The sequence below is a fragment of the Zosterops lateralis genome (assembly GCF_965231275.1).
Source record: "Zosterops lateralis genome assembly, chromosome: 3".
NCBI classification, from domain to species: Eukaryota; Metazoa; Chordata; class Aves; order Passeriformes; family Zosteropidae; genus Zosterops; species Zosterops lateralis.
Window position 1 is genome coordinate 35,192,473 of NC_139764.1, and position 24,719 is coordinate 35,217,191.

Here is a 24,719-nt window from a genome sequence, read left to right on the forward strand (position 1 = left end):
GTGAGGCCTGGCAGCAGACAGACAGTGGGAGTCTCTGGCTGTGCATTGCAAGGTTAGCACAGCACTTGAGCCCCAAAATCTGGACATCAGATGTGAGGGGAGCTACATGCTTTGGAAAAATGCCTGGCAGGGGAAGGAAAAACTGGATGAGCCTGGCTCTCACTTGTGTTCTGCCCCCTGAGTCAGGACAGTGCAAAGTGCTCCAGTACCTCTGCCTGCAAACTTGAGGAAGGACTACAGGTATGATGTATCCAGAAACTAAAATCTAGCAGGAAGGTTAAATACCTGGGAGTCTGGACAAAGGGCAGAGCGCTGACTCATCACATATTCAACCAGCTGCTGGCAGAACAGGGAGACTGCAAACACAGAGCACTTTACAAGGGCCAAGATCTACACCTACAAAAATGCAGATAGAAGGCAGTTCTCTTTATAAACTCAGTTTCCAGTGCATTCTTTTAAATTTATATTCAAAGAGATAGGGGATTAGATTCTTTGCATCCTTTATTCATTTTCAAGCATGGAAACGGATTTGAAAGAGATACACACCACATAAATAAGGACAACTCATTAAGACAGCATGCTTGATCATTCACCTTAAAAAAGGCTGAAATTTTTCAATTCTTTTGTTGTGGGGTTTTGGGTTGTTTTTTTTCATGCAAGCTGAAACAATCTACAAAGTCCCTTTCCCTACTATTTTTTTAAAAGGAAAAAATCATACTTCTACACTAGAAATTCCCCATGGTTCAGGGTAAGTACTTCATAACAGTTTTTCCTCTTCTCTCCATCCCCACTGTGTTAGTGTGTTGGCACAATTGTAGGATAACAATCACCAGATTTCAAAAACTACTGGAGGGTTTGAGATAGCTTTTAAAAATAAATAAAACTATTTAGATACAGAATAATTTTTTGGTGGATAATTTATAACAGAAATTCATAAATATGATCACAATTTCCTAAAAATCTATACAAATACAAGTAACACCACTTCCCTTGTAATGCATGGATTTCAAGTAATTACACAAAGCTCCATTAGACAGCCTTTCACATACAAATTACACAAAATTAGACATGTATGCAGGGATAATGTAATGCTTCTGACTACTTAATGGTCCAAAAATAATAAAAGTAATTCAAAAAAAGCTAGTTTTCAGTTTAATTGTCGGGGTGGAATGTACTGTGGGTGGTGGTTGCCTAGCAGCTGCTTTTGCTTTGCTGGCCTGACTTGCTCGGACTGCAGTTTCTAGACGTGTTTTCAATTCAGGAGCAGCTCCCATCACTGTCTTGAAAGCATGTGGGTAAAGTGGACCAATGTGCATTAGATTCTGAAGTGCAAACTCGTGAAGATCCTTAGATGCTGTAGATGCAGAAGCAAAGGCATTTTCGTTCAGTAAATAGGAGATCAGAGTGGGAACAAGGAGGGCAAGCAACTGTACTCCTAAAAATAAAAGAAAAAAAATGTAATTACCATATCAGAGAATGAAACAAACAAACAAAATATAGTTACTAGACAGATAAGGGCAATATTGTTTGCAAAACTGACATCAGAAATTGTAATCAAAAAATTATCAAATTAAAACAAATGAAATGTAGATGGCTTCCTGTGCTTTGATCCCTCCAATCTGTCTTACCAGGACTGGGTTTAAGATTTCTATAATTGCTCATTACAGTCATGTTGATACTGATGCTTATTTTGAGATGCTTTTGTACCATCCAATTGCAGATCATTGATGAAAGATTGTAAGATGTAGGTTGCCTATCATATTAAAGGATTTCAAACCACTTTTCAGGCAGACAGAAAGGATATTCAATTGAATCTGAGTATCCACTTCCCCAGTGAGCATAACTGAACAGATGTCAGTATGCAAGATCACAAAGAAGTCAGGGACAGCTATTTGCTGTTATTTATGTTGTATTGATCTGGGAGATCCTAATCCAAAAACCAGCAAGGCAGCTATACTTCAGCTAGCATGACCTAGGAAGGCCACAGTCCAAAATGGCAAAGGGATCAACTGGATTGACCTTGAGAATAAAAACGGCAGCTAAACTTAAGCAACAAGGCAAATTTTTGTACCTAGAAAGAATGTAAGTACACTTTTGAAATATGTAAGCTGGTAATTGTACTTTTTAAGTTCAAAGAAGTTAAAAATTAATGGTAACTCATTTAATTAAATTGTTTTAGATTACCAGAATATTAGTTATTTCCCCCTAAATTTCTGACTAATTCATACTCATGGGGTGATAGTCTCCAGCCAGAAAAAAAATCAGATGTTCTGTTTCCGCATTTGTTTCAGTTACTCTCTCATTTTCATTTCACTTGTGTTTCAAACAACTGTTTCAGAAGCAGGATGAGGTTCAAGAAATTTAGTATTTTATCAAAAAAGAGAAACTCCAACAAGGAGTGTGTTGGGGAAAAAAGCCCACAAAAACCAACCAAAAAAACCTCAAAAAACCCCTACCCAAAACCAACAGTAGTATTTTTACAAAGAACTTTTTCAGCATTTGAAGTCAAATGTCAAAGACAGTAAGACTTCAGAATACACATTGTTTCAGTTGAAGAATAACTAACTCATAGATAAACTATAAATAATGTATTCTATCTAGTGAATCTTGCTTCATCTACAATCAGGATACTCTGATCAGTATAGTTCAATTTCTTCGGCTCTTTAGATAAAACTTGTTGAGCTGGTAGAAGCAACTTGATAAAAGTCTACTAAAATAATTAAAGTTAACAATGAGAAAAGGTAAATTTAAACAGCATGAAATACGAATTTCCAAACAGAATAAAATATCACTCATTACTGCAGTTCATGCTTAGATTTTTTTTTTTCCTGCAATCACCAGAAATGCAAGGGCTGCAGCATATCATGCTGTATATGTATGCAAGTTCACATATACAAAAGGTCTAGCACTGGAGTTACAAAAGCATGTTGCACACATAGTCCATTTGTGACTATGCCATTAAGTTCCTAACTGCAACATTTCTAATGTTCAACATTCTATTTTAGCATTACTCATTTCTCTACAAAACCTGAATACTTACTGTTCTGCTCCTCGCCAAGGGCAACCAGTGTTTCAAGGACTTTAATTCCTTCCTGGACTGCTAAAAGCTCCAGATTATTGTTTGGGCGGCTCCTTTCCACAGCTTTCAACTTCTCAACCATGATAGGGGCCAAAGAATGAATATATGGAGTTGACAGGGCACGGTTGGTGTGTTGGAACACAGAAAGCAGAAGCTGGTAACACTTGGCTTGAACCTAATCAAATAAAGATAAATACACTGACCTCAAAGTTATTTGTTAACTTAGGGCATTAATAAACTTTGTTATCTCCGACTGAAAAAAAAAAAAAAATGAGACTACTAAATGGGAAGGAAACATACTAAGTAAGAGGAAAGCAGCAGCACAGCCCATCTAATAAAGCATTATTAGCCCAGTGTTCAATAAAAGGAAGGCAAATTAGAAAGAACATGCAGTTACTAAGTAGCAGTAACAATATAAACTCTGAGAAAATAAAGGCATAGTTAATATCACACAAGTCAGTCCCACCAGTTCACACTGAACTACATCTTTAAGTCTCAGAACCACCAGCTCTAATAGTAGCTTAATCTTCAAAATCGTGATATGCTATTCCAGTTCCAGAAGGGCAACACAGCCCATAAATATGACTCAGAACAAAGTGATCTTTTTGTTCTAAAACAAAGGAAGGCTGTAGCCAAAAGTGTCAGGCCTGTCCATCCTTGTTTCTCATTTTGTGCTGCTAGTAGCCTAGGACTATATGTGTAGCCATACTATAAGCTGATCGCAGAATGCTCTCCCCATCCTTCTATTTCATTTTTTTATCCTCCTACCTCTCTGTGGAAAGCAGAGATTATTAAAGCCATGGTTTGGGAAAATGACTCACTGATGATCTTGTTCAGATGAATTCATGAAAGCATTTTTTGGACCATACAAAGATCTTCCTCCAAAATCCCACACAAATAACCCAGGATTTTTGAAAAGGTGAAGCCTCACAACAAATGTGATGATAAAACATGGCACATGTTTTCTAACTGCACTTGAGTCCTAACAGGATGAGTTATCAAGCACATGCTGAACAGAAATGTTCTAGAGGAAGTACTACTGCACAAAATGATCTATGAGGAGATCCACAGATTATTGGAAACATAGATATATAAATAAAAATATTGAATAAAAATCATAGATCGTAAAAACTACTGGTAATAAAATACGAGTTATGCAGCTCATATTACTGTTAATTCAATAGTATACAGCTGCAGGTTTTCTATACAATATATAGGTCAGAAATAATAACAGTTCTCATATCATTTATATGCTTTATAACAGAGCTCCACAGAAGAGCGTTTTTCCTTAATGCCTTACTCACCATTATCTTTGACCTTTTCAACAAATTTTACCTCTATCTCTCCACACTGTTACAAATAGTTCTCTTCTCTTTCTGTCTTTCTTTAAACTTCATTCCTTATTAGCTGTTAAAGATGATTAGATTAGCCTTTGAAATAAGGAGGAAAAGTATTTTCTTTAAAAGCAGCCATATTTGAAAAGAGTTTCATGACTGCATCTGACAGCAGAATTTCATCCAAGCTTTTTTCCTTTGATCTGTGTAATATAAAACTTCGGACTATTGTTCATTCAGGGAAGTCTACAAAAACTTCTGAAAGGTAAAATCAGAGCTTTTTCAAAGCATAAGAGTCACACTCTCATGCAAAACTTGCCCAATAGGATTGAAACACTTGGGTCTCTCAACTGAGTTATCTTGTTGGAACAAAAGGGAATTGAGCTCACCAGACTTCTGGTTATTACTATACATGATATTTGACCTTTTCATGTGGTAATAGTTTCAAAAATGGTCCTGTATTTCTTTTAAGCCATCAGTAGTTTCTTTGGAAGAGTCTTCTCCTTAATCAGTTCAATGCACTTAGTACAATCACGATCTTGCTTTTATTACAAACAGGTGTCTCATTACTGACTGCACCAAGGAATATTTTACATTTAAAAAGCCAGAATGAACACACAACAAGTATTACAGAGTATATGCTCTGTACATCGGTGAGAAGAGAGTGGACACCATCTGGCTGCTGTCCAAACTTGCTCTGTGTGTGACAAAAATAGTGGTAAGTTCCAGCTGACTGGCAGCTTTCCAGCAGGGTAGAGGGTGAGAGACAGTTCTCTCTCACTGCTCATGTTTGTACAGGGCTGAGAGAGAGTACGACATTAAAGTTACGCTCAATAAAACTGACGTTTCTATTCACACAATAAAATTCTAAGTAGCTTTTCAGCCAGAGTCAGGCTTCAGAATCAACTGAATTTTATGTTCATGCTGGAAAACACCTGCCCTGCTATGGAGAATTATCAGTCTAAACAGGAATTTTAAATGCCTCGCCATGACCCTAAACACATCCACATTTTTTGCATGTTTTTCTTCTCAGGAATCTCTGCAGTGTTTCCTTGTGGAAACATCATAGATTTTTCTCCTTATCTCCCACCTGCAGATTTGTATACCCATTCAAACTGATCCATACATGGCTGGAAAAGTTAAGCTCAACTATCCATACAGTGCATTAGCCTGCTTGTACCAACTCAGTCTACAACTTTTCAACTTTCCTCTCCAATGACAAAATAATTCAGAAGGCATTTCACAAGGGCAAGCCAAAGGGCAGAAGTGAAATCATGAGACAAATGAATCATGATCTTAGATGTTCTGACGGTGCCACAAATTGTATTTTTGCTCACAAACTGAGTTTTGAACACACAAAATAAGCACAGGTTTTGCACAAACAAATATAAAATTAATCAGAAATTTGGGCTGTAATTTTATGTTTAGTTTGCATTATAAAAGATCAACACTAATGCAAAAATGTCACCCCTCTATGGTAACTAACCTTTCATCTGATAAAACTTCATATACCAAAGACTGGTTTTTGCCTTTTAAAAAGCTGAAGTCAAGAACCTGGCACAAGGCCATGAACACTTGATCTAGAAGCACTAAGTTTGGGTTATTTTGCTCATGAGTTTCAATAATGTATTGTTTAAAATTCTAGTTAGCTTGACTGCAGTATCTGTCCCTGAAGTAAAGGCATCACAAAACACTCAGGAAATGTGTTAAATATATCACAATTAGTTTTTGGTGGCTGCATATCATTCACATTCCTATAACATGATCTTACCCAAGGATCAGAAGAATTCAATGCACTTCTAAATCTGTTCATACATCCATTTTGTAAAGACTGCACTCCAATTATTTCAGTGCTTGCTGACCAGAGGAAGAGAGCAATAGCTGTAAGTATGCTTACTTCATCAAGAAGAGGTTTAGAGGCTTCTGAAAAACAAAACCAAACATGCTGTTAGTTTATTCCAAAAAGGCTTTAGCATTTTTAGTAAAAGCCAGTGAACACAGATAAACTCACAAAGAGGAAATATATGTACTTGAAATTACTTGCAACTGGATATGCATTTACTTATTACAGTGTCATTATTGACTGTGACAGACAGAAATCTGAGCAACTCTATTTTAAACAGTTGTTTTAATAAAGTAAGTCAATCTTTCTGAAATTTAAGTACCAAGGAAAACATCATCACCTACGCTTTCTCAGACCAAGTCATGCTTTTGTTTTCCGTGTGGAAACAAGAGGAAAAAAAGATATTTTTAAATCCTTTCCCAATTAAAGATCTACTTCACTTTTAAAAATTATTGTCTTCAGCTAATACAGCAGAGTAAGAAATAGATACCCAGCATGGCAACAACTTTTACTTAACATGAGGTTTCACAGAACAGACTAGGTGATCTGAAGCCAACTGTCACCAACAGGAAGAGTCCTATTTTAACCCTTCTTGCTTTTCAAATAGCCTGCATTTGCCATTGTCACAATTTTTTTTCCTTGCATAAGCTCTGTCTTCACAGATCTCATTAATAAATTCACAACAGGAATAGAAATAGGTATATTTATATATGAACTGTAAGAAAATATATCAAAAGCTCTGTTCTGCTGGTTTGGTGGCCACATTGGTTCTGCTCTCCCCTGAGAGGCACTAAGAAACAGTATATATAAGTCAGCAAAAAAGAAAAACACCATGACTGCCCTTTACAGATGTCAGCTGGTCACTCAACTGGCTTAGCCATAATGTGAAACCTCACTTCAAAAAACTACTCCGAGCATTTTTAGTGACAATTTTTCTTACATTATTTAAATAATTTTAAATTTACATTGTTTAAATTCCATTGAATGATGAGGTTTGAAACTGAATGCAGTGGACCTTGCTTAGATTTTTGTGTGTGTGATCTACCATACTTCAAAGAAGACTGGAAAGGAAAACATTCCTCTTGCAAGGTACCAAGAAAAATTCCTGAAGCCTGCAAAAAGGCCTCCAGCCAGTGATGTTTCTGGAAAGAGGGCCTGTGAAATCTCTACAGTAATTAAAGGCTAGAAAACAAGAGCTGATGTGGCAAATCAAATTAGAAGTCTGGCCTGGTTAACACAAACCTAGTGATCTTCCCCCTTTGGACATTTTAGAATCATTTGCAATTACCTCCTCTTTCCCCATCTCTCACATGAGTAACTCCATTCAAGCCTCTCTTCACTCTCTACAAATGGCTCCTTGACAATGTAATGGGATGTTTTTCTCGCTGACTACCACTATGCAAATGGAAAATCTTTGTGTCTCTCTTCTGCTAACTATGCAGCTAAGACTGTACATCTTTTTCACTTTTTGAAGGGCGAGGCAAAGCACGTATGTGCACCATAAGAGTTGGTCTGCAGTTCTCTGAAGAGACAGTAACCATTGTGCTGGTGAGTAACAGGGATTTTTTTGGCCAGGATTTCTTTCTCACCAAAGAAAGCTTTTAACAGTATTGTGAGTATCCTACTCCAGTATGAACCTTGCCACAATTATCTGTGGCTGCCTTCCCACTCATTCACTTTAACACTGACTGTCATTAAGACTAAATGACTTGTGCCAGCATAAAACCTGAGAGGCAGGGGCTGCCAGATGCATTGCAAAAGGGAGATCTTCTAACTGGAGGTTACACTCAACACTGTCAAAGAAAACAGACCAAACGAGGACAAATCTGAGGTGGAACTCCTGAGATGTAACTACTTTGTTAAAGCCAATGTTGTGCGTTTCTTCAATAAAATCTATTAAGCAACTGAGGAGTTTTGCTCATTCAGGTCTTACATTAAGTTATAGGCAGATACCACACTTGCCTTTTCATTACAGAAAATCCTTTTTTTTTTCAGTTTTAACTCCTGCACTGGGAAAGCACTTACCAGACTGAGAGTCTTCCAAGATAGATGCCAGAGTGCTGCGGATAAGACCTGTCCATTGTTTCTGAGTTTCATCAGTCTTGACTGTTGGAAGAGTAACAATAGTTTTTATCCCTTGAAGAGCTGCAGTGACTGGAGGTGGGACCTGATTATCTGCCGACTTTACAGCTGTTTCTTTCAATACCCTTGTTATCAGAAATAGGATAGTGGGTAAGATTGTCATACACCCTAAAAAAAAGAAAAAAAAAAAGATAAAATAGAATTTCTAAAGTATGGTAGATAACCTCTTTGTCTTTCCCAATATGGATGCATATGGTTGGAGACAAAGGAGATGAGATAAACTGCAATTCAGGTGACAAGTGATATGTGTCCTTCAACAATTTATCACCAAATTCATTCATCAGTACTACTGAAGTGTATCATAACACAAGTCATACAAGCCAACAATTGAAATGCTGCTGTCAGTTCAGAAATGATGGTTTAGCTACTAAAGCTTTGTCCTACATGGCATTTGATACATGGTATGTCATCCAGATTGCTAAGTACCTTTAAAAAAGGATCTACACCTCACTAGGGTCCTATGAACAGCAAAAATAAAAGGTCTGGAAACAAGTATCCAAACTAAGTTACAGCACTTGCCAGGTAAGATGGGGTGTGGTACAAGCAAAGTAAGGAAGCTGTTTGGGTGTCTCAAATCCTGGACAAAGGCTGTAGGAGTTTCAGTAACATATGCAGATTTTAAGCCCCTAGAGGACTGAAAGAAGAGTGTTGTTTGGTTTAGGCTTGTAAAATCAAGTCAAGCCTCTTTCCATATCTCTTCTATGCTTCATTTTCCCACATCTGTAGAAACACAAATCCTGCCATTTTCCTGCTTCTGGGAATGCTGTGAGGATAAATACATGAAGTAGAACAATTATGACAGGAAGGGGCTGCTCTTTAAACTAACAGTAGTTTCTGAGCTACTTGCAGTGGCCACTTGCCAAATACTGAGAGTAACACCCTGACTTCAGACAACACAGAAGTAATAGTTACTCTTTGTTTCCCCACTCTTTTTCTCATCATCCTGACAAAAAAAAAAATTTTATATATATATATATATATATATATCAGGAATCAAATAGAAACAGGGCATGACTCCAAAATCTCTTGTTCCTTAAAGAAGACACAAATTCACAAATTTCTGTTTGAAGACAGGCCATGTTGTCTTTTGAGCATAACTTTGTCCAAATATGTTATTTGCAGTGCACCTCATTAGGGGACCAACTTTAAAATGTCTTTATCTATATGACTGGGTGAAACTTCCCAAAGATTCTTGAGACAACTGTTAAGCAATTTTCTCTCCAAAAAGCAAAAGTCAAATAGCACAGCTCCCCATGTAATTGTGTCCTTTACCCATGAACTTCACTCAGTGCAATTGTCCCAGCTTACACACATCCTTCATGACAGTCTTCCTGGGCAGAAAAAAGTTCCATTTAGTTTATAATCACATTGGAAATGACTGACAGCCAACGGCTGCAAGCCCAAGTGTACTACAGATGAATTGTGCTGGTTTTCCCTCAGTAGGATTGTCTTTTCATACAGTTGCTGCTTTTCATAAACTTTTCAGGAATTTAAGTATCTCCAAAATGTCTCTGTTCTTCAACAATGACTAAAATTGCCCAAATGGTTTCAAAAGCATTAAAAAAAGGGGGTAAAAACAATAAAATCAGATTGGTACAGAACTAATTTCCTCAGCAAATCTGCAGCACACATGCAAAGTAAAAATCAAATTTTCTTTTATGCTGCTCACTGGAAAAGCCAGAGTTTTTATTTAGTTAATCACCTAAATATACTTATTAAAGCTAGCCCTTAAAGCATTCAGATCAATATATTTACAGTCTGTTTTGAGCATCATCTCCTCGCTGTGCTACCACTCACACATACTCTGTTACAATGCCTTACCTGCTGGAGAACACAGGGAAGGCAGGTCAGACAGAATATTAACAGTGGCAGCCACGAGACGAGCACTTTCCTCTGAGAGGTGGGATTTGGCAGCAACGTGACTTGGAGAATCCGACACTTTTGAACTCAGGTGGGGCATGTGTCGTACCAGGATAAACATGAGCAATTCCATGGCTGCAAAGACTAGAGATTTTCCAGGCACGAGACCACCGCTCTCACCTCCTTCTCCTAAAGCAAGAGGATTTTCTTTTTCCTCATTATCATCTTCATCTGAAAAAGGAAATAAATGTCTGAGGAGACAGTTAAGATCCCATACCAAAGATTACATGACACACTCTTCACAAAGAAGTTAAAAATCAAGAAGAAAAAGTTGCTTTACAGTAAGAGAGGACAAACATGGCTCATGTCAGACTAAATTTTAGTTAGGATGACTTAAGGAGTTTAAAAGCATTGTGATTGCAACAATATTTATTAAAAATCATTCTGGAACTAGAAAACAAATGTAGTCTTGCACAATGTAGTCTTACAGTTAATTACTTTGCTTCTCTTAAAACTGATCATAAAATTAACAGCAATCAATTCCAAATAGACAGCCAGGATGATTTTTTTAAAATTTAATTTAATTTAATAGCTATTAAATGTTCCACCCTGACAAAATCTTGTTCTACCCTAAATTGATTATGAAATAAGAGAACAGAAAAGCACTGTAGGATTCTATGTCTGAGTTCATGATTTGAGTATATTCAGTTCAAAAAGTCTCTCTTTTGATGGCAGCTTGGCCAGCTGCAGTCTTTCCTTCTCCCATTAAACAGCAACAGAGATTCAGTAAGTCAAAGCTGGCCTGAACTACCCTATAGAGCTCCTATGAATTTAAATGATTGCTACTGTTATCACATTCATCAATCTGAAAAAAGCAGCTTACTGGGCTGACAGTAAACAATTCCATTAATTCATATGAAGGAACAGAGCCTGCATTTTCAGTTGTGCTGGTTCCTCAAGTTCCAGCAAAATCTTCTCCCTGTTTTTACATGGAAAATGGGCAAAAGCTATCAGTTGGGTGTTTTTTTTTCTTTTATCAAGAGTACATTGTGCCAGATTAAGATAGTAATTTTCCTTAATAAGAGAATCTTCTCCAGGGTTTACTTCACTTCTTTCAGGTAACAGAAAACCTGGCAGACCTACCCAACGTAACCAGGTATCAATGAACTATTTGCCAGGTTGCTCTTGGAAACTAATTTACCTAGCCAAAGATGGAAACAGTACATCCAATATGAGATTTTTAAAGAAATGGTAAAGGGATGACTGAACAGGGAGACTGTCTCTTAAAAGGAAGAGGTCACTAAAAGTACCTCAGGAAGTAGCTTTCAGACTGCTGGTCAAGTTTTAAGTATCTCCAAGCATAGAGATACCATATCCCTGGGCACCTGTTCTACTGCTTCACTGCTCTCACAGTGACTTATTTTTTCCTTGTATCCCATCTGGATTTCCAGTGCTGCAGTTTGTGTCCATTGCCTCTTGTCCTTCCACCACATGCCTTTCAGAAGTCTCTGGATTGGCATTGTTTTTAAATCCCCTCTAAGAAGGAGGATTGCTATTCTATCCCATATTAACCCTCTCTTCTGCAGACTAAGTAAGTTCAGCACTCTAAGCCTCTCCTTACAGGTCACACTCCCTAAGCAGTGTAGTGGACTTCCACTGAACTTCCTTCATGTTTTGTCAACATCTGTCTTACTCAGAATGAGGAGGAAGGGTGAAGAAAACTAGACACTGCTCCAGATGCATCTTCATAACTGTATCCTTAATCCACTGGTCATGCTTTTCTAACACAGCCCAATAACGGAGTGGTCAGCACTGCAGAGGTTTCACACCACAGGTTCACACACACAACTCCTCATCTGGCAAATCTGCTACCCCATCTGTCTGCCCACCAGCCTATACCAATGCACATTCCATCCCAAATGCAGGATTTTGCATTTGTCTCTGCAGAACTTCAGCAGGTTCTCAGACCTACAGCTCAAAATGCCCCTAAAAGGCAGTAGCACCCTCCAGCACACCCACCACTTGCCCTGTTTGGTCATCCACGAATTTGCTAAGGGTACATTCTCTCCTATCTGTCCCATATGCTTAACAGTAGCAGGCCCAATACTGAACTCTAAAGAACACCAGTTGCAACCAGCTGCCAGTCAGACTTGAATCACTAAACTCCATTCAAGTGCAGCAGTCCAACAAATTATTCTCCTACTTTTCAGTTCACATCCCTCCAACTTGACGATGATATTGTACAGTACTGGGTCAAAAGCCTTGCAGAAGTCTAAGTAAACAATATCCACCACTTCACCTCCAAAGCCAGTTATTTCATCACAGAGGGTGATGAGACATTAATTGCCCTCTGCCAATAGCCTGTGCTATTTCAAATTGCATTCTTCTACTTCATGTACTAAGAAGTGGTTTCAAAAGAAATTTACTCAAAAACCTTTCAACAAGCACAACAGGCTTACTGGCAAGTTCACTCAAACCCCACCTCACATTTTACTCAAAGTTAGTCACAGCATTTTTGCCATTCATTGGAAAGCCTCCTTCAGCACCACAGCTTTTGAAAGGTGACTGCAACAAACTTGGCATGTCATCAGCCAGCTCCCTCAGATGCATCCCAGCCAGTGCCAGGGTATGGCTGGCTTTTTTGTGAGCATGCCCTAACTGGATGCTCACCTGCTATAGCTAGCATTGCTTTCCTCTAGGCTTGCTCATTAGACACAGGAAGAGTAAGCAAAGAAGATAATAGTGCCTTAGTTTTTCCTTTACTGTGTTTTGTCATTAGATCACCCAATCCATTCAGCAGCAGGTCGAAATTTCCTCTGCTGATAAGGTATCTATAAAAGTTGTTCTTGTCACACTGGACATTCATCATCAGTCTCAGCTCCACCTAAACTGTGCTTTTCCAGTTCCACTCCTCCATACCCACAAAGCCTTCAGTAGTCTTCCTTGGCAGCTTGTCCCCATTTCCAACATCCATACACTTCCATATCACATTTGAGCTCACTCAAAAGTACCTGTTCAGCCAAGTCAGCCTCCTGCCATGATCATTGTGAATGAGCTTTATTTTGTCACCAAAGATGAATGATGCCGCTTTCCTTTGCCCTTCAGGAAAGCTTACCACAAGATCTCATCTACAAGCTCCCTGCACAAGTCAAATTCTTCCAAGTCAGGCCAACGCTTTTGCTCTGCTGCTCATTTTCTTTCTTTCCCTTGAAATTATTACCTCCACTATCACATAGCTGGTACAGCCAGAACTACCATAAACCTTCATAACCATTTCTTCTGTATAAGTGCACAGCAAACCCACTGAGTCCCACCTTTATTTGGACTGTCCAGCATCTGGACTGAAAAAGCCTGTGCTTCACACACTTCTGAGTGTTAGCCTCCAGTATGTCACCCTTCCAGCACTTGACTGGATGGTAAAAGCCTCTCATGAGGCTCCCTCAGCTCAACTGAAATGCTTCTTTGGGTTGGTTTAACATGGTTTCATTCACCTCCCCTTCTTGATTAGGCAGCCTGTGGCTCCTGACTGGTATCACCCTTCACTTCCTTTCAGTGTTATCAGTTCCGATCTGTCAAAGCAGGACAGCTGGCTCCTCTTCTCTTGCCAGATCTCCACAGTGTTCTCCAAGGGGATATCTGGAGATAGATCCTTTTGTTGCTGGAAGTCACAGTATTGCAGCTGTCCCCCTTCATGTAAGTGTCATCCTCCAGGGCCATATTCCAGCATAACCTATGGCTGTCTCGCCTTCTGAGAAACATGGGACTTCAGCTCCTGCATGTGCAGGACCTCTGTGAAGAACATTTCGTTCCTCCATTTAGCTTTCCTGACACCACAGAGTCTGCTCACCTTCACAAGCATTTCCTTCAGGTCTCACAGGTGAGACCAGTGTCACTTCCAGCCCTGGCTGCACAGACAAGCCTCTGGAGCACAGGCACATCAGCATTTTCATCTGACTTTCAAACCTGGCCATTAGACCTCTGATGAGCACAGGTGACTGCCTCTCATTCAGCAGACCATGTTGTTGTATGTCACTACCATCATTCTGCTGACTCTAGCAGTCCTGTACAGTCTTGAGCAGCACTTCTGGGCAGCATGAGCATGTCTTTCCATGCCAACTGCCTTGCTCCTGCTGCACACCCTGTTCCCAGAGCTCCTGGCAGCTGACACACCCTGAGTGCCCTGAATGTCAGTGAAGTAAGAACCCAGGTGCAAGTCTGCTCCACTTCCTGGCAAGATCTCCTGGGCAGACAACTTTCCATACTGGTTTCAGGAGCAGTTCACTCACCTCATGAATGTCAGTGGTGCCAGGGACGCACCACAATACCATGTACTGGTGGCTAAACCATGAAACTTCAGAAAAAAGGTAAATGAAGTGCTAAGGAGGCGGTCAGTAGAGAAACATTAGGGAAACTGAGCAAGGTATTAATAAGGGGTATGCTGGGTATAACTTGCACCAATCTTACTCCAGAAAAATGAATGAAAATCATGACATGAAATGAGAGTGATCAGAGGAAGAAAAAGAATACACCTTACAAGAGTTAAGAAATCAGCAGGTATTTATGAACACAACCAGAATTACCTGTGGAATATACACATTTTCCTTCTCTAATGTAACCATACTCTAATGCAACCAAGTTCCTTTTCCAATATGAAAACCTGTTGCTTATATATTCTGCAAAGCAAACTGTGTTTTCAGAATCTTACTTAGTGTGTTCCTTTTTTCCTGCAAATAATCTTGAGCTGCTCTTACTATCTGCTGGACAACTCCTGTAACCAGTAGCTGGACTGAAGGAGGATCCCAAGTCAGGAGGAGTCGGTGAAGCACACTCAAGAGTTCAACACCAAGGAGCTGCAGTGAAACAAAATACATGGAAAAATATTAATTAGGACTAAACAATTCCTAATTGTTATGTCACTTGCTTATGATGAACAAATACGTTTCTCACACAAAAAATAATTACAGCTCTTGTAATCATCAGAGATGAAAGACCAAGATATAGAAAAAGTTGATTGTTACAACATGCTCATACATTACCTGATCCTCTGCAATATGGATCCTGGCACAAGGGGAATCCAATAAAGTATGAAGTGCTTGTAAGCAAGATGTAACATGCTCTACAGGTTCTTCAGGTCTTGGGGAACACAGAAACTGTATACTAACACCTGAAAAGAGCAACAATTAAAAAGAATGTTCATATCATCATAAAATCAAGATGTTTTTTAATTTTTTTTTAAGTATAGCAGGTTCTTAATAACTTCAGAAAGATAGCTGTTTTTCTCAATTCTTCTTCCTTTCAATTAAAAGACAGCCTTTGCATAAGAATTGTATTTGCCTCCTCTCCTGCATCGTGTCTTCGCCACTACTTGTGACAACAAGCAATTTAAGATTACTGAACAGAAATCCATATTTTGTTCTAAAGATCTGTAAGTCAGATATATGAATTTTTCAGTTGTAAACTGAGTTTCATTTTCTTGAACTCCTTTAAATGTAAAGACAAATGAAATGAAGTTAAGCTCCAAAAATCTAGCAATATTCATCTTATACATATGGCACTTAATTCTGGATTTAAATAGTCTATATCTCAGCAAACTGCTGGCATTCCTCAGAATAAGAGATTACATCCACCACTTAAAGCTGTTAGGTAACAACAAAGGAAAACAGTGAATGCTACTCACAGATGAGAAACTGATGCAAAAGCTACTCCATGTGACTTGCCAGCAATGTTTTTATAGGGGTGTGTATTTTAATTAACCTCAGAGCTTTTGCATCTTTGAAGCATGACATTTTGTATCCTCTGCATTGTACTACAGTGTAGAACAGTTCCTACTCATTTTATTCAATTACATAAATCACAATAATCACCCTGACAAATATTCTGTCAAAGCTACAAAGAACACTGAAGGCAGAGAGAAGAGGGAGGATGAGACAGATTTTCAAAACTTTACTGTCCAGACATGTAATGAATTTTAAACTTCACAGATTTCAAGGAAAGTATCTTTTCTCATTTTCATAGCGTTTCATGCCATTAATGTGCTGCTACTGAATTCTAAACCTGTAACTCTTACCCAAAATTAAGTGCATTCGATCTTTGTTTATCTCGGGCAAAGATTTAGTGGTAGGTGGAGTTCCAGGTGTCTGGTTTAACATAATGGATGTGGCACGTTTCTGAGAATTGGGCAGTGCTGCAGCAGTCTCTTCTGTTGACTCTGACACATTAAATCCTGTACTGTTTAGCCAAAGTGCCACTGCATGTAGTATGGGAGCCCAGGAGTTTCGGTAATGCAGTCTAGCTGTGTCAATAGTTTCTGGAGTGTAAAACGCTCCTCCTGTTAAATTAACAAAGCAAAGATAAATTCTGAAGTTCTCTGCAAGTAACAGATAAAAAACATGCACTCTAAATTCATTAGTATATTTATTCCTGGTGTGCTTGATCACAAACATAATCAAGTGTAATACCTGTTAGTGGCAGTACATTGCAATTCTCCCATAATAGCAATATTAGTACCTCTCACAAGAAAGTGCACTGGCCTCAATAAAGCAGTAAGCAGAGAGTAAGAAAGGCAAGTACAGTCATCGGGTCTTGCAGCACTTTTCATACAGAGCATTCACTATTAATTCAGTAAAATACTGTAAAACAATGTCTGCTCTAATCTCAGGGGGTATGTTTTTCATACAACCAATGTATTTTTGCATTTGATACCAAAGTATTAGAGGTGAAGAAGTACTCTTAATTCTACAAAGACATGGTTTTAATGATCTCAGTGATTTGAATAATGAGTATGTTCATTGCAAATTGAAGGAAAAAGATTCAAAATTAGAAAATACTGCTATTACATGCTCAGGCAGAAATTAATCACTTGTATAAAAAACACGCATGCCAAATAATTTATAGAATAATTCTGAATGTCCAGCTACCGTTTTCTTTCTGTTTTGCAGAACACAAGAAGAAATTTCAGTGCATACCATCTGGCGGAAGTTGGGTAGCAAATTCAGCTGGTAAAGTCAGAAGAGCATAATCTTTCAGCGCAGCCAACCAGAGACGGCTCAGCGCAGGCAGTTCAGGTTGTACAAGTGTTATCAAACTGTCTGGTGGCAACTCATCCACGGTACCAAAATCATCCTCATCCTCCTCTGTGCTCTTTGAAACACGCTTTGGCTTGGTTTCTGCTTCTTTCTTAATTTTCATGGCAACAACATACACCTAGAAGTAAAACACATCAAAGTATGCGCTGTGAGATTCTAAAAAGAAAAAAAAAGCAGCAGCCTTTCCCACATAAATGTAACAAATTCCACACAGATTAAATTCACCAGAAAATTACTGGAGAAAAGAGATTTTCAATACAACTCCATTTTATTTAAATATTTTCTTTTATTTCTACCAGTGTATATATGTATCTGTAATGCTGAGGTTCATAAGTGGGACTTTCCTAAAACAATCCAGCCACACGCTTTCTTCCTAAAAATGTGTCAATTATAAACACTTGACAGTGTTAATTAACAAGTTAGTTAACCAGTTAAGTAACTGCAATATTTTCCCAGAACATATTTAAAGGTTGTTTGATTTTAGGGTTTTTGCTTTCTTGTTTGTGGGGTTTTTTTTTCAAGTTTAAGAGCAGTAAGATGGGAAGAAATTCAAAATCTGACAGGGTATGAGTGCGTATTTTTATACAGGGAAGTGCAGCAAACAAAAAACAATCAAGCCTCGCTGTAAATATGGCTCAACAGAATGGCAGAGAAAGATGCTGAGTTTAAAACATTCCAGGAGTAGAACTGCAAAAGGTTAGGAGGACAGCATGTACAGCCAGTATGAGGTGTGAGGCCGCTATTACACTGTAAAATGTTTCCAAAGTTTTACAGCTTTAATGGTCACTGTTTACCTCAGCCCACGCTTTCAGAACCGCAAGTTTTTCCATAGTAGTCGCGCTCTCCCGGTAAAGCTGGCTAGAAGATCCTTTCCCTGCTTGCACTTTATCCAGGGAAGAGACAAGAAGGTTGTGAACTCGGCGAAGATCATTCAGGTCACTTACAACCCCACTTCCTATCCAAGCGCTACATACCTAGACAACAAAGTTTACAATCATTGCAAACTAGCAAAAAACCCCCAACAACCTTATAAATGAAAAAAACAAAATTAAAATGGTAAGACAACCAAAGCCAAAACAACCACCAGGAAAACTTAGCCACTATCTTCCTGCTTAAGACAAATTAATCAGGATTTTCTTTTTTTTTCTCCCCACCCATGACAAGAGAATTGCTCAGGTGAATGGTTATAAAGGCTCTATTTGCAATGCGTATTACAAGGGAATTCAGGAGACATGGAAAATATGTTTTAAATTTTTCGATCCTTCGCAAATAGGTTATACAATTATTTTTTTTCCCATTCCCAAGTGTGTGGTCAATTCATTCAGGTAATGAGTCACTGGATTCTCTATGAAGAATGCTCTGGACAGCAACCAACTAAAGTATATCTTTAAAACCCCTCACATCTCAAATCAATATGTAAGGCTCCATACTAGTGGGAAGCTTTAAAATTATTAATGTCAAGAAGACACCGAGAAATCATTTGAAAGATTGAGCTATGATTTGGAATCCACAGTTCTATGCCTAGAACAATCTGTCTACAATGGTGGACAGACACTTGGGTGTCTCTCAACTTTTCATTTGAATTAAATGGATCCAAACAGGTACTTAAAATAAGAAACATCACACAGATGGGCTGCTCCTGACTACTGCTACACATTAGCACTCGTCCTCTGAAACACATTCATGCCAGATATAATGTAGGCAATAGAAGAATTCTGATGCAGCTGCTTTTCTACAAAGAGAAAAAGGGACAAATTCTTTCAGAAGAACTGCTCTTATTCTGGAGATTATTCTACAAGAATGAGGATCAGAAGCAAAAAAACTCCCAAAACTCAAGCAGTTCATGTTTTACAAACTGTTTTTTCAAGATATTTTTGACCTATCTCCAATTTATTTATTTTGCTTTTAGAGACTCAGTTCCATGAAATCCTTTGGGGAAGGAAATCTCTCATGACCTGGAGTGATGGACATATTTAAAATAACTTAAACACAAACACTAGAAGTGTCCCAAACAGGTACAGGACAAAGCTGTTGAAAACTTCTCATAAAACTGTTATTCATTCACAGTAGGAATAAGACCAGCTTCAATCCTGCTGCTGAGCAAGTCAACATCTGTTTCACTAATGACATAAAACTATAACAACATCCAACTCCTTCAGGGAAGCTCAACTCTGTCCATGTAACTTCTAGAGAGAGTTAAATATCCAAACTTAATCTCCAACCATTTGATCCTGTAAGTGCACACATCTGCTTTGAAATTGGTTGAATAGATAAGATTTTGACAAGTTATAAGGAATGTTAAATGTTTTCACACAAACTGCCTCTTCATTGAAAGATGCAGAAACATTCTGTAAATTAGGATGAAAGGATGAGCACATTTTTTCCTACGCATAGATACCAAGTTATACCGTAATTGATCTACCATTGCAAGTTTTGCTGAAAATTAAGAGCGTAAAAAAAACCCACAAAATGACACTCCTGATGACCCAAATTTACTGAACAAAACTCAGAAAAGTTATAATTTTAAAACTTTTGTTTGCATAGCTAACAAAACTAGTGCTTTAAATCACAGCAGTTTCTTTAGCTGTGAAAACCACATACTACTACAGCTATGTTGCTGATAGTTGATTTAAATTGCAGTACATAAGATCTCACACAGGAAAACTATCTCACACACATGCAAAAAAAATCTTAACAAACTTTCACTAACAAGTTGTTACTATGACTGTAATAAGAATGCTCAGATTTTCTAACTCCTAAAATAGAGCATTAAACTGAATGGAAGTTTAGTGTTTAAAGGTAAATTATCAGTAATCCAAATACTTGATCAGACTGAAAGACAGTAAATAAACTTCTACTGGTCTCATTAAGCAAAGGAGTTTTTTCCTTTTTTTCCTTCTTTCTTGCAGGATTGACACGAAGATATAGTTAGTTCCAGATGCATTTTTTGATGTAGCGCCCTAAAAGGACTTCTGCACATCTGAGGAACAAAATACATTGCTAGGAAACTCGAAAGATGCTGCAAAAACATCACAGCTTAAGTTACAACATCTTCCAGCCATTTGATGCTACTACTTCTCTTTTGCATCCTTCTTCCAAAGGATAGGAAAAATTAGTTTTGCTGATAGTATGTGAACATTTTCCACTGTACCTGACAGGCCTTTGCAGTTATATCAGATGGTGTATCTTGGGAAAAAGCTGGCCTCAGAGCAGCTCCAACCTGTTGATAAGAAGAAAAGTTAAAAATCCAACTACAATAACAGGGACACATTACTGTTTGTCTCACCTTGTTTAAGGCTCAAGGACAAGTACAGAACAAGCAAGACAAGATTGCCAAATCTGGCACTGTAGTTACATCCCAAAATTATCCTTGCTGTCTAACAAACATTTGCAATAGTATTCTTTAAACATTAACAACAGTCTTAAAATACTTTTTTGCCTGCTTGCCCATTGCGTTTTTAAGTCTCAACTACCTTTGTGAAATAGATAGTATTATCTCTCCTCTGTTAATGAGTATCCTTTTCATCATTACAGTGTTACAGGTGCAACTTCTGCTAAGGATCAATAAGCCAATGGCAATTTGACGTCCAAAGGAACAGTAGTGTGAAATTAAATGTTTATGGTTGGATTTCCTTTAAGTCCACAAAGTCACCAATACTGACTGAAAAAATGCCTTTTAGGCAGTTGCTGTGAGGCAATATTTTTCTGAAGCAACAGGAACTAAGTTCAAGAGAAAGAAGCAATGGTTACAGCACTAGGAATAAGAAAAAGGCAGGAAGCAAAAAGAATGAAAGCCTGCCTTTAAAAAGTATGTGGAAAGATTTTGAAGACAGAGTGAAAACAAAAGGGGTGAAAGAGTTAAGCTATGCAACAAAAAAAGCACAATAATATCCCCAAATAAATCTTTAATTGCCCACTTCCCAGTGATACGCTTCTGTAGTTTTCATTTAAACTGAAGTACATTCATTAATTCCCAAGAAAACATTTTTATTAGATTAAATCTAGAACTGAGTGAACGATGTTTTCCAATTCTTAGTTCTACATACTAATTGCCACTTTTGCCAAAAACTAAATGTAACTTACAATATTTGGCTTTCAAGCTACTGTATTTTATCAGCTACTAAATTACAACAATTAGAACGAGATACAAAAATAAAATTTGAAGGGGTAAGAGAGTCTCTGTAGCCCATTTTCACACACGGAAAAATCTCTTCATAGCTTTTTTGAAATTTCAAAATTTTCTCAAAGCTAATACTGGCATATTGTCATAAACACACAATGTCCTGAGCTTATGAAGGAGGTCTCACATTGGCCTGATACTGCTCCAGTATGACATGGCCTGGAAACTCTGGCTCAGGAACGGCAGCGAATTTCTTGATGATGTCCTCCAGAGCCTGCAGGCCGGCCATGCGCAGCTGGTTGCTGTGGTCAGTGGCAGCCATGAATGCCATTCGGATAAGGTCAGAGAGATGGAGCACTAAGAAGTCATCTTAGAACAAAACAGAAAGAACTATTTAGTAGCTTAAAAGATAGCTAACATGATGAATACTTGCAACATTGACATGCATGAATTTTACCTATTTGTTTTCAAAGGTCCACATTTAATGCATGGAGGAAGCAGGAAAGACTGTAACCTAGCTTGCTTTCTTGTTTTCCACTTCCCCTCTCCCTGCCAAAGTGATTCTATGACTTTTATTCCTTAAAAATTGGGCAGCAATTGCATAGAATGAAGTATGTAAATGTGGCAAAGTAGATTAGAATATATTAAAACATTTAGCAAAGCTAATTTGAATGATCCCCCAAACATACAGAAAATATTCAAGGCAATTCCTGCTCCTAGTCGAGTCCTATGCTTACAGTGACCCCTGCTGATGTCAAGCTTAAACACCCAAAACTGAGTATGCCTCTAGTTCTCCCAAAAACCACAACTAAGGCTGTAAGCATGTAGACGGGAAAAATTCATAGCTTGAATTCATAGCATTTCTGAAAGGATTATTATTCTTTTATGTATTCATTTTATTTCTTTTCTTACTCTCAACATGAAATTACCACATGTTATACAGCTAACATGAAAATAAATTATTTAACAACATTTGCTGTGACTAATGAAACCCACAAATTGCCTAAGCTTATTTTCAAGTCTCAAGGTAAACAAGGAAAACGTTCTGAAATTTTCCAGAGACCTATCAGCAAAAAGAGACAGAAAATCACTCACAAACTACAGTGAAGAATTGCAGTAAAGTCTGCAGTTACTTTTTCAGACCACCAGAGACAACAGTAAAATTCAAATATTTTAGAAGCTGCATTTTGAGAGGGGGCAGAAGTTTACTAAGTTTTCCTTTTCACAATGATACCAATCACATCAAAGTTCACTTTAAATAAATAGAGATAAAATTCTCCAGATGATGACATGCAATTCTCTTGCAGGACCCTATAAGCACCAGTTATTTCATTATTTTCTTTGTAATACAATGTCATGACAAAATAAACTTCCCTGAAATTGTTCCTTCCTAGTCTTCAGTGGCCTTGGCTTCAAATCAAGTCAAAAAACAGATTCTCACAAAAGCAATGCATAGGGCTGGATCCAGGCTGCACTAAAGCAACACAGGCAAAGACCTGATAACTTTCCATATCATAATGGACACCCTCAACAACACAGATATCAAAATCCATCAATGTCACACATTCTAGGATGCTCACAATATTCATCCTACATAAAGTCCTCGTGAGCACTACACAGGTGAACCCAAACAACCACAAACATGGACAACTCAAGGACAGGCACCTCACACTATCTAAAAAACATTTCTTCACAAAACTACTGCACCATTTAGAACCTCTCAATTTTGATTCTCTAACTCACAAAACTATAAGCTCATAAAAACTATAAACTCATAAGCTCTTTGTAACATGAGCTTAAAAACTAAAATTTATCACTTTCATGGATACCAAGAGAATGAATTTTATAAAGTCTATGTCTTTTTATAATTCCCTCCCACATCCCCTTCTCTTTCCAACCAATGCCATAGCAAAAATTAAATTACCTAGCTTGATCCCTTCTTTTTCTTTTCTAGCATCTCTTCAGATTGCAGATGCTAAAATAATCTCAAGTTTAATTCATTGCTGTCATTACACCAAACTCTGAAAACACTCCCAGCTTGCCCTCAGCTAGAAGTTTATTGCTTCTGTTTCAGAACTGAGAAAAGCTTTGCATCTCTACAGTTTTTTTTTTTTTCCCTAAGCAGACCAGTCTTTCAGAATTGGTATGTTCCAGAAAATCTCATTCTTTGTGATCATGGTACTGTAACTTCTGTGGTTATAAAGACACAGTTTTATTGACTTCTACTGGGCATTTCCTTTGGTTTTAAACATTTGAATGAAAGAATAGGTGCTTATTATTTTTTTTCTTGGTTGTGTAATCTTCAGCTGTAAAGAGGTGTCAAAATTAAAATAAAAAACGAAGAAAAAAACAAAGCAGGCAATTACTTTTTGGGTTTTTAAGTCTGGCTGAACGAGCCAGTGCCAGGTCGAAGTGTGCCTTGTTGGCATTCTCACACAGCATGATAACTCTGCACAGACAGTCTGCCGCGAACACTCGAGTGGCCCAGCGAGGTGCTACTGAAGGCTTGGACTTGTCCTCTTCACCCAAGGTGGTAAACATTGTGTCATCATCCATCTCATCCTTCTTCTCCATCTCCTCATCCTTCCCTCCTCCCAAGGGAGCAGCAGTGCTCATGTCTATGACACGGAACAATTACAAGGAAGAAAAACATGCCACAGTTAAAATCCACAGAAGACAGCTAAGGACATGAGTTCCTTCCTTATAGTGAGATTCAGAACAGACTAATTCTTCTGTACAAACATTTGACTAATGTCCAAAAGCAAGAGCACATCATTAAAATAAATAGTTATCATCTGTTCTGGGTTAAATGACCCTTTATTTGTCTTACATGATATGAGATGAATTCCTATCACGTTGCTTCTCCACAGTTACCAACAATAGCTGAATTCCATATCTAAATTGCCCAGCTTTGTAAATTAACCCATTAAATGACCAATAAACAGGATAAGGCTCAGAATTAAAAGACTTATCAGGCTCAGAATAAAAGAATCAGCTTAGCTTTGAATTATTCAGCTCCCATTCAAGGGGAAGTTAAAAAGCAAGTTAAACTGAAACAAAATTACAAAGCTCCAGGCCAGGGGACAGCTATGCAGCCAAGTAGGCCTCTGATAGCATCCAAAAATGTGATTAACATTCAAACATCCTTTCTCTAGGTGTAGGTTTGAGACTTCATAAATCCTCAATGACAAGGTCTAAATTAGCAAAATGCCAAAATACTGACAAAAGTTACTCCAGCAATAATTAGAGGAGAATT

At 38.0% G+C, this 24,719-nt stretch overlaps 1 protein-coding gene across 1 annotated transcript in view; it reads right to left on the reverse strand.

Annotated features, from left to right (window-relative positions):
- Positions 1–483: 483 nt before the first annotated feature.
- The window catches only part of HEATR5B (HEAT repeat containing 5B), a 55,224-nt gene continuing 30,988 nt past the window's right edge, over positions 484–24,719 (reverse strand). The window contains exons 24-36 of the mRNA XM_083857129.1: positions 23,830–24,081; positions 21,651–21,832; positions 20,495–20,563; positions 18,138–18,317; positions 17,224–17,461; positions 16,326–16,586; positions 15,295–15,422; positions 14,964–15,108; positions 10,220–10,489; positions 8,282–8,506; positions 6,185–6,336; positions 3,041–3,254; positions 484–1,435 (exon numbers count right to left, since the gene is read on the reverse strand). Coding sequence (XP_083713255.1) covers positions 1,131–1,435; positions 3,041–3,254; positions 6,185–6,336; positions 8,282–8,506; positions 10,220–10,489; positions 14,964–15,108; positions 15,295–15,422; positions 16,326–16,586; positions 17,224–17,461; positions 18,138–18,317; positions 20,495–20,563; positions 21,651–21,832; positions 23,830–24,081 — 2,621 coding nt within the window. The 3' untranslated portion in view covers positions 484–1,130. The remainder of the gene's footprint in view (positions 1,436–3,040; positions 3,255–6,184; positions 6,337–8,281; positions 8,507–10,219; positions 10,490–14,963; positions 15,109–15,294; positions 15,423–16,325; positions 16,587–17,223; positions 17,462–18,137; positions 18,318–20,494; positions 20,564–21,650; positions 21,833–23,829; positions 24,082–24,719) is intronic.